This window comes from Ictidomys tridecemlineatus, chromosome 5, assembly GCF_052094955.1.
Source record: "Ictidomys tridecemlineatus isolate mIctTri1 chromosome 5, mIctTri1.hap1, whole genome shotgun sequence".
NCBI lineage: Eukaryota > Metazoa > Chordata > Mammalia > Rodentia > Sciuridae > Ictidomys > Ictidomys tridecemlineatus.
The window spans coordinates 116018650-116035240 of record NC_135481.1 but is presented as its reverse complement, the minus strand read 5'-3'; the positions used below and the strand labels follow the sequence as shown (position 1 = coordinate 116035240).

General features: G+C 44.5%; 1 protein-coding gene across 1 annotated transcript in view; it reads right to left on the bottom strand.

Moving 5' to 3' along the window:
• The window catches only part of Ak7 (adenylate kinase 7), a 60443-nt gene that overhangs the window by 21016 nt on the left and 22836 nt on the right, over positions 1-16591 (bottom strand). Inside the window, exons 6-10 of the mRNA XM_078050830.1 lie at positions 14147-14227; positions 11598-11686; positions 8938-9028; positions 7177-7254; positions 5458-5607 (exon numbers count right to left, since the gene is read on the bottom strand). Of these exons, the coding sequence (XP_077906956.1) occupies positions 5458-5607; positions 7177-7254; positions 8938-9028; positions 11598-11686; positions 14147-14227 (489 nt within the window). The remainder of the gene's footprint in view (positions 1-5457; positions 5608-7176; positions 7255-8937; positions 9029-11597; positions 11687-14146; positions 14228-16591) is intronic.

Here is a 16591-nt window from a genome sequence, read left to right as displayed (position 1 = left end):
CCAAAAGGACTAAACAGTAAGTGCTTAGGCATCGGGCGCTACCCGTCTCTTCTGTATGCGCCACTGTCAGGAGCACAACCACAGCAAAGTAATCCCACAAGAATCCCCATCCAGTGCACAAGGGGCCTGCCTTATTGCCTGAATATGACTTGTTTTTATTTATAACACAGTTCTCTACTCTGATTTTTAAAAATACACTTATTAAAATAAAACACCATTTATTCTACTGAAGAACTTGCTTGAATGCTATAGAAGCTCTGTGGCATTCATAACCAGTGAGTAAACGTTTACTTCTAACAGAAATAAAAATATCAGTAATAAGTAGTCATTTCTTTCAAAATAGTCCAAATAGTTGTGAAGCTGAGGCCCAGTGTTTGCAAGGTAAATCATGCCCATGAAAAGAATTTCCATGGGTGGGATATCTGTGTGCCGAGTGATGACAGATTTCACCAAGTGGCAGGCAGGAGGGAGGCAGGAGTAGGGGAGGCAACGCCAGAGCTCAGTCCTGAGGGCAAGACTGGGCCCCTGGATGGTCTGAGTGCAGTTGCCAAGGCATGAGGCCCAGTTGTCAGCTGGGCAGGTTTCTGTGCCTCACTGACCATGTACACAGGATGGATCCTGTCCCTTGGGTGGGCTCACCTTATCCAGCCAGGTATGAAACCAGGAAGCAATTCACTCACTTTTTAAAAATAATTGTGATTTTAATATCTGATTTTATAAGTTGGTAAATACTATAGGTACAAATCCCTAATTATTATATCTAACTTATTTTAATGACAAATGAACTTTCACTGTTTTAGTACTGACAGCATATAAGATGTTGTCTTTATTTGATTTTTTATTAGAGCTTTATAGTTACACACAGTAGCTGGGTTCATCCGGACAGACTCAGACCCGCGTGGGATGAGATTTTAGTCACTATCCCTCCTTTTCCCTCCCCATTTTCCTTCCTGTCTTCCCTCCCCTCCCCCGTTCTCCTTTCTCTACTACACTTCCTTGTGCTTGTTCATCTATTTATTTATATCTGATCAATTCCTTTTATTTATGCAAAAAGGTAAAATCCCTGTGGCATATTTGTGTATGCATATAATACATTTTTAAAGAATCCATCCTCGTTGCCTCCCCTTCCCCACCCTCTGCTCCCCTCTCCGTCTCCTCCTCCTCCATTACTGCTCTTCCCTTTACCTTCACTATATACTAGGCCTCCCGCCCCGTTCCTTTATTTCCCTCTAGCTTATGCATCTGGTCACTCATCTACTTATAAGGAGAAGCACGGCTGCCACAGCCCTCGGAATGCTCCAAGTCCACAGGTCTGGCACATTTCCTCCCCTAGAGCAGATAAGCACGGCAGCCAAGTCGGCCCAGGTTTGCTTGCTGAACATTGATCAGAACAAGGGGAGTGGGATAGCTGCCTGTTGAGTGGCTTCCTCTGTGTGTCTCTGCAGCAGTGGTCACCCAGCCCTGCTAGAGGAGCTGCGCTTATGGGAGGGCATGGCTCAAGACCCCATCCTGGATGGAGGCATGGGATGCTACTGGCAGAATGCTTCCTATGCCGGGCCTGGCAGCTTCCTATTCTATGCTGCTAGCCAGTGCCCAAGGATGGATTTGTCTAGTTTTTTTTTTTTTTTTTTTAATTTTGAGGTGCTGGAGGTGGAAACCAGGGCCTTGAGGATGCTAGGCAAGAGCTCTACCCACCACCAGCCCTCTGTTCAGTTTTTAGATACACTATTCCTTCTATCATGTTCTGTGCAGTCTTGCTAATCAGAAACCATATGGTCTCTTTAAAGTGTCTTGTCATATCTCTAAGCTTGTGCTGCTGTTTTACAATTGACCTCCAGAGGAAAACACTGTCTAACACCTAGGGCTGGCTGGGCACTGCCTCAGGATTATCTCCCCATCGGGGAATGCAGATACTTACAGGGATCATTATTTCTTCTGCTAAGTTTTTTTTTCTTTTCTTTTCTTTCTTTCTTTTTTTTTTTTTAAGAGACAGGGTCCTGCTTTGCAGCCCAACCTGGCCCCAAACCCTTGGGTTCAAATGATCCTCCTGCCTCAGCTTCCCAAATGACACCAGCAGCACAAGCTACCATGCCCTGCGGAGTATCTTTTACTTATTCTTAACTGTGAGATCGTGTTTCTTAGGGGAAGTACCATGGGAACACTGCGCTTGCTTAGCTGCAGCTTTCCATTTACAGTAATTGTGATAATGGTGACACTTTTTACTCACAGGCTATTTTACAGTTTCAAAGCATTTTCTTACGAATGACCTACTTTCATCTTTAGAACACTTCCCTGGGATTAGCCCAATGATTTGGGCAGGTGCTGCATTTATCCGACTTCAGATGGGAGGTGTAGAGGCACTGTGGTGAAATGAGACAATTCTTACTAAGTCTGCATCCTAAGTTTGAATCCCTGAGTAGTTGTGTGACCTTGAAGAAGTTGCTTCATCTCTCTGAACCCCAGTTTCCTCATCTATAATGTAGAGATAAGAGTACCTATCTGAACATGAGGCCCTGAGTTTGGTTCCCAGCATCACAAAAACAAAAAACCTAAAACAAAAAACTTAAAACATTGATTATGTGGGGGAAAAAAAAACTTCTAGAGCTGATGAATCCACAAAATAGCAGGACACAAGATCAACACTGGTAAATCAATAACTTTCCTATATTCCAATAATGAATCTGCTGGGAAAGAAATCAAGAAAAATATCCCATTCACAATAACCTCAAAAAAAAAAAAAAAAAAAACCAACCACTCAGGAATAAATCTAACACAGGAGGTGAAATACTTCTATAATGAAAACTAGAATACTGCAGAAATAAAGAAGACCTTAGAAGATGGAAAGACCCCTCCCCATGTTCTTGGACAGACAGAACACATTACCAAAAGCAATATACATATTCAATGCATTCCCCACAAAGTACCAATGACATCCTTCACAGAACTAGAACAACAACAACAACAACAACAACAACAACAACAAAAACAGTCTTAAAATTCATGTGGAAGAATGAAAGACCAAGAATAGCCAAAGCAGTCCTGAGCAGGAGGAGAGACACAGGAGACATCACAACACCTGACCTCAATCATCTACAGAGCTCTAGTAACACAAGAGACACAAAGAGCAATGGAATAGAAGAGAAGACACAGACACAAATCCACATAGTGACAGTCATCTGACATTCGACAAATGTGCCAAAAATATATATTAGAGAAAAGACAGCCTTTTTAACAAATGATGCTGGGAAAACTGGATATCCATAGGTAGAAGAATGAAACTAGATCCCCCTCTCACCTTGTACAAAAGTCAAATCAACGTGGATTAAAGAATTAGGAATTAGACCAGAAACTTTGCAATTGCTAGAAGAAAACCCAGGGTCAGTGAATTGGTGCAGGCATCGGCTTCCTTAACAAGACTCCTAAAGCTCAAGAAACACAACCAAGAACCAAAAAGTGGGATGTCAGTGAATTAAAAAGTTTTTTAAGCAAAGAAAATGAGTGCCCAAAGAGAGAGCCTACAGACTGGGAGAAGATCTTTGCTAGCTACTTCTTGCAGAGAATTAATATCCAAAAGGGAATTAATATCCAGAATATATAAAGAACTCGAAAAACTTAACACCCAAGAAATGAAATAACTCAAACAATAAACTGGTAAAGAACTACACAGACATTTCTCAAAAGAAGAAAACAAATGGCCAACAACAATGTGAAAAAATGTTCCCAGCAGTCAGGAAAATGCAAATCAAAACTACATTGCACTCCAGTTAGAATGGCAATCATCAAGAACACAGATAATAATAAATGGTGGAGAGGATGTGGGGAAAAGATACAGCCATACATTACTAGTGGGACTGCAAATTAATATAACCACTTCAGAAAGCAGAATGGAGATTCCTCAAAAGACTAGGAATGGAACCACCATATGACCCAGCTACCCTACTTCTTGGTGTTTGTCCAAAAGAACTAAAATCAACATATATTATAGTGATACAGGATCATTTAATGTTTATAGCAGTGCAATTAATAAAAATCAAATTATGGAACCAGCCCAGGTGCACAACAGATAAATAAATAAAGATAAATGAATAAAGAAAATGTGAGAGCTGGGGTGTGGCTCAGCGGTAGAGCAGTCACGCGGTGGGTTCCACCTCAGCACCACATAAAATAAATAAGTAAAATAAAGTTGTTGTGTCCAACTATAACTAAAAAATAAATATTTTTTTAAAAAATGTGATATAAATACACAGTGGAGTTTTACTCAGCCATAAAGAAGAATGAAATGATGACATTTGCTGGTAAATGGATGGAACTGGAGAACATCACGCTGAGTGAAATAAGCCAGACCTAGAAAGTCAAGGGCCAAATGTTTTCTCTCATATGCAGAAGCTGGAGCAAAACAAGGGCGGGGAAAGGGAGGACAGATTCCACAAAACCGAGGGGAGATCAGTGGAGTAGAGAAAGGGGAGAGGAGGAGGGATGAGGAAAGGGAGGAATTACAGAATGAAATTGGCCAAACTACGCTGTGTGTGTGTATGAAAGTATCACAGTGAATTCCATTTTTATGTATATTTATAAAGCATAAATAAATAAATAACTGGAAGACCAGTAGAGGAAGGGGAGGAGGGTAAGGGAGGAGGGAAAGGAAACAGGAGGTACTGGGGACTCCATGTGTGTGTGATCATGTCAAAATGAACCCTACCATTATGTATAACTAATAATGCACCAATAAACACATTTTTGAAAACCAATCAAAGGGCTGGGGATGTGGCTCGGTGGTTGAGTGCCACTGAGTTCAATCCCTAGTACCCTCCCGCAAAAAAAAAAAAAAATCAAAACTAAAAAGAATATCTAGTGTAGCTATCTTTCACCACAAAAAATGGTTAAGTATGTCAAGTAATGCACATTAATTAATTTACACATTCCATATTCCACAGTGGATACATATTTTGAAGCATCAGGCTGTATATGATAAATATATATAATTTTTATTTGTTAATTAATTTTTCAAGAAGAATACCTACCTTGAAAGATTCTGAGTATTAAATAACCAGTGAATCCTCTGGCCAGTAGAAAGAAATCGAAGTAGTTTACAGACTTCTGCTAAGTCCAACCTACCCTCCCCTGAAACTGGCCAGCCAGTAAGATACCTGGGTACATTTCCTTGCATAGACAATTTTGCCACAATTATTCTTGAGCTCACCATCATGCTCAATTTGCGTAACTCTTACTTTCAAAGCTCACTTTAAGATGTTTAATGTTCCATTGGCAATATTAATGTAACTAACATGCATGTAAATTGTCAGACCTGGACAAATTTGTCAAATTTAAAAAACAACTTGAAGTTAGATGTTTTGATATTTGAAAAAGAAGACACTTTGATTGGTATAATTGCACCCAAAGTCAGTTTCTTTTATTTTGCTTAAATCAGAAGTTTAAATAAGAAATGATTATAGTTACCAATAATCCTCTGCTTTGCTTGTACTCTTTGAGGATATTGTTGATATTTTCCACAAATCCCGTCTGGGCAACCCATCGGATATTAAAATTCTCCTTCACGAAGAGCGCTTCCATTTTTAGGTTGACCAGCAAATGATCAAGACACTCTTGCTAAGAGTTAAAGTAAAATTAGAAATTTACCTTTTTTGTTTCATATTGACAGTTATAACAGATCCAAATCACTTCAGTTCTTGAAGAAAAACAGAATGCATGCATTAATTAGGAAGTCAGTTCATCCAGAGCTGAGTACTGCCAGGGATATGATTATTGATAACAGGATATGATTATTGTTTATCTTGTGTGCTGCGGGGGTGGAACCCGGGCCCTCAGGCATGTGAGGCCTGTGCTCCACACTGAGTTGAAGGCTCAACCCTGAAGCACTTCCACTCCCTTTAAATCATTTGGGGGGCAGTACTGGGGAGCAAGCTCAGGACTTTGTGTGTCTCAGACAAATGTTCTTTCACAGAGCTACATCCCACCCAGTGCTTTAAAAAAATTAAATAGCATCTACTTTTCAAATAATGCAGTCCCATGGTTTAAAATCCAAAAGAATGACAAGTATAACAGAAAACAATCCCTCTGTCCCCAAACATCACTCACCCAGCTCTGCTCCCCAGAGGCCACCAGTGGTATCAGTTCTTACAGCACCACAGCTGTCTATCATTCTTAGTGGTACTGAAGATTGAACTAGGGCACTCTTCCACCTAGGTTTTTCTTTTTCTTTTTCTTTTTTTTGGTGGAAGAATGTAACAGGGATTGAACTCAGGGGCACTTGAACACTGATCCACATCTGCAGCCCTATTTTGTATTTTATTTAGAGACAGGGTCTCACACTGAGTTGTTTAGCACCTCACTTTTTGTTGAGGCTCCCTTTGAACTCATGATCCTCTTGCCTCAGTCTCCCAAAATGCTGGGATTATTGTATGCACGCCACTGCACTAGGCCCCACCTGGTCTTTTTTATTTGTTATTTTGAGACAGGGTCTTACTAGTTGCTGAGGCTGGTCAGGAACTTGGAATTCTCCTACCTTAGCCTCCTGTGTAACTGGGATTTCAGGCATGTGCCACCGTGCCCTGGCAAAATATCACTCTTAAATATGTAAATACGGTGCTTAAGCCAGGTGCCACCCCACATGCCTCAGCATGTGGGAGGCTCCTCAGGAGGCTGAGGCAGGAGGATTGAAAGTTTGAGGTCAGCCTCAGCAATTTAGTAAGACCCTGTCTCAAAATAAACAGGGCTGGGTATGCAGCTCAGTGGTAGACCATCCTGGTTCAAGCCCCAGTACTTAGGAAAAACAAAAGAAAGGAGCAAACAACAACAAAAAAACCAGATTACATCTTAAAGCAAGCTTAAAGAGCTCACCACCTGACGACAAGCTATTTGTTGTTGTGATGTGAAGAAAGGTTGGAATCTCACCCAGCTCATGGAATTTTAGAAACAGGCCACGGTGAACACACCCAGTGTTTGAGTAGCAGTTTACACATCAGCGTTCACACCCCTTCTCTGACTAGGCCTCTGAAGGGTTTTCACAAATGAAAACTGAGGCTAGAAGAGGAAGCTGCTTTAAGTAGAGCACCTAGAACACATGCTTTGCAGACAGGCCTCCACCCACACCCTCAGGAACCAGCAGGGTTTAGAAAACAGTTTTTTTTTTTTTTTAAGAATTTATTATATACTAACTTTTAAGTCCTTGATTAGGTAAGCATTTTCTTTGGGTACTTTCTGGGTTTTTCCAGGGCCGGTGTGTTTACTGATGCACTGTTAGGGAAGAGTAGAGATGTTATTTAGTTTATATAAAACTTCTCAAATGAATGTGAACAGAACTGAATATTTATATACTCCAAAATAGAGTGCAGGGCATAGAGGGTACATAGTTAGTTACTTATTCTGAAAATATATTGGAGATAGAGATGAGTAAGGCCCACTCTCTGCCCTGGAGGAGCTCCCAGTTTGAAGAGGGAGACAGACACAGATAATGCCCTTGCAGCTCAGCAAAGGAGGCTGAAAAAACAAAAATCACAAGAGCCCACTGTTCCAGACTGAACTGTGGCACGAGGCCCCAGCAGACCAGACCTAACCAAAATGGAGTGACCCATGCTAAGTGCCACCCAATCAAGCTGAAACAGGGAAGCAGATAGACCCAAACAGAACTATTTTTCCCCCAAACAGGAGATTCCTGTCTACCTGAGTCAGCTTAATGAAGGAGATTCCCTCTGCTTTAACCCTCACAAAAAACTAACCTGATGCTAACCCATAAGCGTTTTACTTGCTATTTGGTTTCCTTGTTCCGTAGCCCGCAGGAGCCCTTGTTCTGTTTTGTAGAATGGAGGCTTTCCTGATTTCGTGAATTGAGAATAAAAGCTAATTACAACTGTAACTAAATTAGTTATGATTTTGTCCTTGACAGTCTGTGCTCCCCACTACCCCGACTTCACATGCTGAAATCCTAACACCTGAGATGTTGGATTTAGGAGGTGGGGATTGGGGAGCCCATCGGTTCATGAGGTTGGAGGCTCATGAATGAGATTAGTACCCTGATAAAAGAGGCCAGAGAGAGCTCCCTGCCTCCTTCCACCACGTAGGCACACAGGGAGTGCTGCAGACCGGCTGCAGCAAACTAACCGGGGTGGCGGGGGTGGCAAGCAACTGTGTACATTGATACAGCAGGAGTGGGAGCCATTTATTGTAGGACAGGAGGGGTGTATATACATATACTGGCATTACTTCACAAACCACTCCCTCTGGCAAAATGCCAGGCGCCATCCTGACTTGTTTATAGACCCTAACAGGGAGAAGGTGACGTCTATGAAGCCAGACAGCGAGTCGTCACCATATCTATCAGCACTTTGATCTTGGACTTCCCAGCCTCCAGGACTGAGGGACAAAGGCTGCCAAGCTGCAGTGCTGTGTTATAACCCCAGACAGACTAAGATACTCTGGGAGCATGGAAGAGAGGCCTCTGGCTGGAGGGGGAGCTTTGCAGGAGCAGGGAGGGTGCTGAGGAAGAGATCTGAGCCAAATCTTACAAATGCAGAGAGAGGAGGCAGGTGGGGCAGGGCGATGGTCACACTCCCCAGGCTGCGAGGTGGTGGCATCAGCCAGCATGGCCTGGAGGTGGCCAGGAGGGCTGGTGAGCCTGGGCATAGCCATACTGTGAGAACAGTGTCTCCACACACACTTTAGGATTCCACTGTGTCATCTGTGTGTCCTTGGTGCAGTGACTGTTTGTCCTCTCAGCCAGAGCCCTATGTGGTCCTTCCTGTTCCCCTTGTAGGCTGAAGGAAGGCCATTTTGGTCGTAACTCCCCCCACACACTGCAAATACAGAGTTCTAGTTTTAAGGACATTATATTTTAGGAGTCCTCAGTCTTATTAGCACAACGAATTCCTAATATTTGTTTAGGAGTAAAGCTATTTAACAAATCACTCCCGAGTGCCGTACCTTGACAAAGTCCTCCAGGGTATGGACTGATTCATCCACAGCCACCAGGTAATGGAGCTTTGGCACGTGGTCTATTACGTTTTGTATCACTCTGCAGAGCAACAGAGAAGAGAGGAAAAGTTGAGGAGAGACAGTGAACTAGAATTCACTGAACTCCACCCCCAGACATGGCATTTGGAGGGTTCTCTTAATCGCCAACAAGGTTGGGGTTGGGATCATTATCCAAGGATATCCTTGCACCCAAGGATGACATTTCCCAGGCTGACCACCTACGAGGAAAGCAGTGGAGCCAGCCTTTAAAGTCAGAACCGCCTGGCCCTGGAGCTGGGCTTCTCCTAGTCTGCAGCACCTCGCCATCGAAAAGACCTAATCCCGTTAGGTCAGGAAGCCCCTGCCCACGATCTCCACGATCTCCAAGACTGCTTGGAGTTGTTGTCTGACAAAAGTGAAACACCGATGCAGAGAAGCAGTATCTCAAGGAAGTCGCATAGCAGCAGTGACCAAGCCTGAGTGTCCTACTCTGAATGATTGACTGTCAACATTGTGCTTAACTCTAGCCAGGACTGTGCGAGGTGCTCTGCCACTGAATCCTCACAACAGCCTACTAGACAGGCACTATCACCATCCCCGTTTTATCAATGAGAAAATCCAAGTGAAGAAACCTTCCAATCCCCAGAACTCTGGAGAGGGCAGAGCAGGGGTTGGGCAGATTGAAGGATCTGGAGAGAACTAGGGTTAATAGAAGTCCATCACAAGGGCCTCTCCACCCAACCCCCATTTTAGGTTCCTCTTCAGTAAAATGAAAGAAAAATGCACACATCTAAATGAAACAATAACAGTTCATTTTACATTTGTTTTATATTTAATTTATCAGATTTTTTAGCGTCTTATCTTCTGTTAAGTATTTGGCAATCTTCAGAGAAATTTGCAAGAAGAAAACAGTGTTACTGAAGAGGGCCCCAAGTTCCATAATGAGAACATTTTCACTAATTTATTGGGAGCAAGATGTTGTAGACTGATGCTAAGTATTTTGTCCTAAGAATGTAAAAGAGCCTTTCCGCCACATCTTGAGAACCCTGTTACATAATGCAAAATGTCTGCAAAAGGCCAGGGCGGGTCTGGCTCCTTCGCTCCCAGAGTTAACGCAGGCTGGAGCAGATCGAGGTTTGGTGGAGTTGAAACTCGTACTTTAAGAAATTCTTTAAGAACAATAATAAAAATGAGGTTCAGGGCCTTGAAAGGCATGCACATAGGGGAATGGCGGTGACGTCTAAGTTTCACTGGCTGCCTGGTAAATCTTTCTGGGACCATGAGTAATCACTGTGGCCAGTGGATGAGGGGAGGGCGGAAACCAGCCCCTCTCTGAAGGGCAGAAACTGTTCCCTCCCTGGAAGCGTGCCTGGGGTGGGGGAGTGGGTCCCTGGACCCTGGAAGGCAGGGTCTTCTAAGGAGAAGGTCTCAGGACCTGCCTGGGTGGCAGGGTGGGAGCCCCTGGGAATGGGAAAGACAGGTCAGCTAAGTTCTGTACTGGAAACCTTGGAGACTGTCCAACCTTTGCTGTGTGGATCCCTGTGGCTGTGGAGAGATGATTGTCATTGATCAAGAGTGGACATCATCTTGGGCCATGGTGGACCCCTTAGAAAAACAACCATTTACTTTTAACCTCTGTGTGTGACCTAACATTCCCGTGACTATTAGGTAAACCTCTTGGAATGTATTGCTAAGCCTAGCGACCTCCAGCCTCCTTCCACTCCAAAGCGGAGTGCTGTGAGGTAATACCTGTTACCTGCAGGGAGAATCTCCCGGCGACCCACATGCCTAATGGGCCCACCGGTGTGTTTGTTGATGTTGATTTATAGGTATCTTGAGTTAGTGTTCCTGGGCCATCATCATTCACATTTACCTCAGAATAAACTTAAAGGCAGAGTTATTTCCTTAAAGGCAGAGTTGTTCTTTTGAATTGGCACTTTACCTTCAGTTGCAAAAAAAAAAAAAAAAAAAAAAAGAAAAAGAAAGAAAGAAAAAGCTTCAGGTCGACAGTTCATCATCTGATCTGTGGAATTTAGTTTGGTGGGCCTGACATCCCCATGTCATCTGGACAAAGGAAAGGCAAACTATGTTCCCAGAGTGTACAGAACAAGTTCTTTCTTTTCCAGAAGGTCACTCTGCTGACAAAGTTCCCAAGAGATGAACCTGAACCTGTCATCAGAAGTACAGGGCCTTAGGGCTGGGGTTGTGCTCAGAGGCAGAGTGCTCGCCTAGCATGCGGGAGGCACTGGATTTGATCTTCAGCACCACATAAAACAAAGTAAAGGTATTGTGTCCACCTATAAGTAAAAAGTCAATATTTTAAAAAAAAGTGGGGAGCGTTGAGGGCGAGGGTGTGGCTCAGTGGTGGAGCACTTGCTGAGCATGTCTAAGGCCTGGGTTCCACCCCCAGCATCACAACAAAATAAGACAAAACAAAACAAAAATCTAGACATGTAGACCTCTTAGTTAGATATAATTCTCATCAGATGCAAATGGAGATAGTAAGATGCCCCCTGCTAGGGTGTGGTGAAGAATCAAATTGACAACACTGCTGAGTTCTCAGTACAGATTAGTTAACAGACTGATACACAAACCATCTAGGAGAGTCCCCTTTCCGGGAGAATGCTTACCCTGCTAGGTCAAGAACATGAATTGCCGGAATTACATTTGTTCCATCTCCAAAAACAGGTAAAGCAGGAACCTCACCCAACCAAGCTATCTAAAAGAAAAAAAAGAAAAGCATTTCCCCTGGTTCTATGCGTTTGACTGTTGCAGGTCACGAGCTCCAGAAGAGCTGACCACCAGCCGAGAAATCCCCTCCAGGAGAGGCTTCATAAATCAGTCCTCATGACATTTGTCTAGAATTCACTCCTCTCAGGAGGAATAGAGTGTAACTTCAGGACATTCTGCTAAGTGAAATAGGCCAGACACAGAAAGATAAGTACCTCATGTTTCCCTTATGCGTGGAAGCTAAAAAAAAAAAAGAAAAAAAAAGAAAGTTGATGTGAATGGAGAATTACTAGCGGCTGGGAAGCAGGAGGGGGGTGAAGGGAGGTTGGGTTTTACCAGTTTGGGAAGCTGGTGACGGGTGAGGAGGAGGAACTGGGTTCTGATAGTAGTTAGATGTAGAGTGGTCCCATTTTCTGGGATGGAGCCCTGGAGGGGGAGCAGGTTTGGGGGTGACTGCAGGATTTAGGGCTGGGGATGTGGCTCAGAGGTAGAGTTAAGGGACTGAGGGGCAGCTGGACCGGTAGAGCTGGAGTGTGAGAGAGAGCCTGGCTGGGGGGCTAGGTCTGGAGGACACTGGTGCCCGTCCTGGGGGAGTGACCCTGGGAAAGAGCCGAGAGGGAGGAGACAAAAGGTCGGCAGAGGCCCGTAAGGCCAACACTCAGCGGTCAGGCAGGGAGGGGCGGCCGGGAGGGGACAGGACAGGGAGTTTCCTGTGGCTTATCCTCTTCAGCTGTCATATTTATTAAAAAATAAATCCAACCAGCCTTTCAGCTACCCTCTTCCCTCTCTCTCTCCCCTGTTGTCTCCATCCCTCTTTTACAGCAAAATTCCTCTTCAACTCCTCTCCACCTGCTCCCTGCAGAACCCACTCCTGCGGGACTGTTGTCCTACAGCCTCGCAAAACCCCGTGGCCAACTCCCAGGTCTCATCTGACTTGATTATCTGTGGCATGTGACGTGATTTCTTTCCTTCTTTCTCCTTATTGACTCAGCAGTGTGGATTTGAGCTCAGGGCCTCTGTGTGCTTTGTGAGCGCTCCTTGACAGAGCTGTCCCCAGCCTTCATTCTTTCTTTTTAGATACATTTTGCTTGGCTCTCTCAACACTCTTGTTTCTTTCTTACCTCCCCACCCGGCAGCCTCCCCTCCTCACTCCCTCTCATCTCATATCTTCTCCACGTTCCTTCTCCTGGTGAAGTCGTCGGGTCCCACAGATCTAAAACCTTCCCTCTGATCTCTAACTCTTACGTCCAACCGCCTACTCTGATCTGTGCTTGAAATCAGTCATCTCCAGTCACAGGCCCAGACTGGACTCCTGAATTCCCACTGCATTCGCCCTGCCCTACTCCAGCGCCGATCCTGCCCATCTCAATAGCCTGCAGCCCCCATACGTCCACTGCTTACACCCAGATCCTTTTCACGGTCCTCTGCTTTCAGTCCCCTTTGCATTCACAGTCTGAGCGATCCCACTAACTCTACCTTCCCCACACACCCCGACCAGAACAATTTTCAGAATCACCACCGTTTCCACTCAGGTCTCAGACCCTCCTGGCTGGTCTCTCTCCCTCTCCATTCTGCCTGCCCCGCTAGGGCACACCCTCACATAGCCGCAGAACAGCGCGATCTTCTAAAACTTCAGATAGATTGTGACTTTTCTGCTCAAAACAGTCTGATGGTCAAAAAAGTCAAAGCTCTCACCGTGGCTGGGACCTGGGCTCCGCCTGACTCCCTGAACCCCCTGGGCCTCCTGGTCTTCCTGCTGCTCCTCACACATAGCCATCACATCTCCACCTGGGCTCTTTGCATTCAAGTCCCACTGCCTGGAATGTTCTTTCCCCAGAAAGCACCTTAGTGATTTCCCTCGTTGCCTTTCCCTGAGTCACCACATCTTTAGAAAGTCTTCCCTGAGCCATCACACAGAAGCCCTATCCCTGTCGCGACCCCACCCTGGCACACTCCACCTTATTCTGTGCTGCTGGGTTTTGTAGCGTGTTTCAACTTCTGAAATGTTCCATATTTGCTGGCGTCTTTGTTTACATCTTCATCTTCTTTGTTTTTAGCCTACCCCACTAGAAGTAAGCACCACAAGGACAGAGGCTTTATGATGTTATTGTGTCCCCTGTACCTGTAAGAGTTGGCACACGGTCGGCACTTAATATTTATTTCATCAATGAAAGGAAATCCATCTTTTCCTTTACTGTTCTCAGCGTGTGAACATAAGTGGTTAATAATGGCAACTAAGCGCAGGTGGTAACGGTAGATGCCCAAGTTTTTCCTTATTATGTGGAACTAGCCACCTTCAATCTGCATTTCCTTATTGCAGCACACTTTCTGTTTATTATTTATTTGTGGTGCTGGGGATGGAACCCAGAGGCAAAGTGCTCTACCACTGAGCTCCACCCTGAGTCCCGCAAAATACGTTAAAATGTCCATAGTCATTGAAAAGTCCTACCTTAAAAAAAGTGTGTAAGATGCCTTCTTCCACCCCATACTGAAGTCCGGCAGCAATAACATAAGTTGCAAGTTTTTTGACCTGTTAGTTAAAACAGAACAAAAGTTGTTTATAATGTTTACCAATCTTGTTGACTAGATCATTTGAGAAGTTAAAATGAGCACTGAAGGAAGTTTCATTAACTCTTCTAGGCTTCTTAGGTATTGTCTAGGACAGAAATAATGTTCTTTAAATGGGAGAACACACTTCTGCACTATTCAGGAATGTCTTTGACCACAATTAAAATTTAGTTGAATGCTGGTGCAGTGGTGCACACCTGTAATCTCAGCAGCTCAGGAGGCTGAGGCAGGAGGATCACAAGTTTGAGGCCAGCCTCAGCAACTTAGTGAGGACCTAAGCAACTTAGTGTCTCAAAATAAAAATAAAAAAGGCTGGGGATGAAGGACAGGGGTAAAGCACCCCTGGGTTCAATCCCCTGGTACAAAAAAAATTTTTTTTTTTTTAGTTGGGAATCCTAATTCAATTAAAGCCAAAGCTATTATTTGTGAAAACATAATACATGAAAGTTTTATCCTGGTACTGGGGGAAGGAACCTTTAAAAAGGGACCTTCTGTGAAGTTCTTTAACCATTTAGTAGGGTAGGGGTGGAGCACGAAGCAAGTTAGGGGAGTTTTAGCTGGCACGGATGTTCACTCACCCGACCTGGGGTGGGCCAGGCACTGTGGGACTTTGCCTCAGTGGTGACACTGGGGATGGAACCCGGGGCACAGGTAAGTGCTAGACAAGCGCTCTACCACTGAGCCACACCCCACCCAGCATTTATCTGTTTCAATACTCATCACAGTGCTGAGAGTGGCCCAGGGCATATGGCTTTCTGGCATGTTGGAAGCTTAGGGCAGAGAGCATACCTGGACACTGATCTTCCTCCTCTGTGCCCTCCCCACTCATATTCTAGTAAATATGTGACCTGGATGTGCTTAATTAAGAAATAGAGCTGGGAGCAATGGTACTTCTGTCACCTCAGCTACTCGGGAGGCTGGGGAAGGAGGATCATTTGAGTGCAGGAGTTTTTTGAGGCCAACCTGGGCAACACAGTGAAACACTTTCAAAATAAAAGAGTAATAAGGATAAAAAAGAAAAAAAAAACCCAAACAACAAATCAAACCCCCAGACAACCTCGTGTAATTGATTTTTGGCACGATGTTTTTCTGTGTTGCTGATCTAAGGTTCCAGTCTACAAGGAGCAGTCACCTCTAGAGGGCTCATGGGCAAGTGCTCCAGCCCTTTCCACTCAGCCTTGTCCCCAGCCCTTGCAGGGAACACCTGACTTCCAGACTTCCAGAGGCTGCCTCACTTCAGATCAGAACTTTAAAAACCTTTGGTTAATTAGATGGCTTTATGGTATGGATGTGAGGTGTCCCCAACACTCCTGTGTTAATTCAGGAATGATCAGAGGTAAAATAACTAGATTACAAGAGCCATAACCTCATTAGACCACCCTGGTTTGACTGGGTGGTAATGCAGGCAGGTGGGCATGGCTAGAGGAGGTGGGTCACTGGGGGTGCCCTGGCAGGTGCATCCCCCCTCCCCCTCCCACTTCCTGGCCTCCATGCACTGACAGCTCTCCTCCATGACTGCTGCCTCCCACCAGGGCCCAGAGCGCTGGAGCTGCCGTCTGCACTGAGACCTCTGAATCTGTGGTTCCCATTCCCACCAGTGGAAGAGCTGAGCAAGGTGATCTTGTTCCCAGGTTTCTCCTAAGTGTCCTGGGTAATGTGACAGCAAAAGATTCCCCAAAGGATTTTAAAAGCCTATGTGCATGAGGTAATCTTGCAGATCCTCTCAAGCCCCAACTAGATGGGCATGCATTTGCTTTCTGGGAAGAAATTAAATAACTGTTGAGGTTTTAGGGGGTGGGTGGGAGAGTGCAGCTGAGAATTTAGGGGGTGGGAGATGGCTCAAAACAGAAGGGATAAAACAGAGGAAGATTCTAAACATGGGTGTGGGGGTAATGCAAGCTTAAAAAATGCTCTTTTGGGGAAGATGTTCTGGGGGGTGATATTGGACAAATCACATTGTTACATTGTGTGCATGTGCAGATATCAACAACAAATCCTACCACTGTGTACAACTCTAATGCACCAACCAAAAATGTGGGAAAAAATGCTCTTTTTTTCACTCATTCTTTCTGATAAAATGTTTAAGGAGGAAATTGGTTTCAGTAAAACATTCTCGTTAACAGCTTTATTTTAGGATGTTTTGAATCTTTTATGGGTCGCTTTGGTCTGAGACTATGGTTTGGGAAAAGGTGCTGGGAACTGAGCAGGCTGAAGTTAGGGTTCAGATGACCCCCACTGTACTTTAAAGACATATACCAGTATTTTGCTTGAACTAAGGGCTTGAAGGGGGTCTGCTGGGGAGACAGGACCCTTTAGAGAAGAGGAA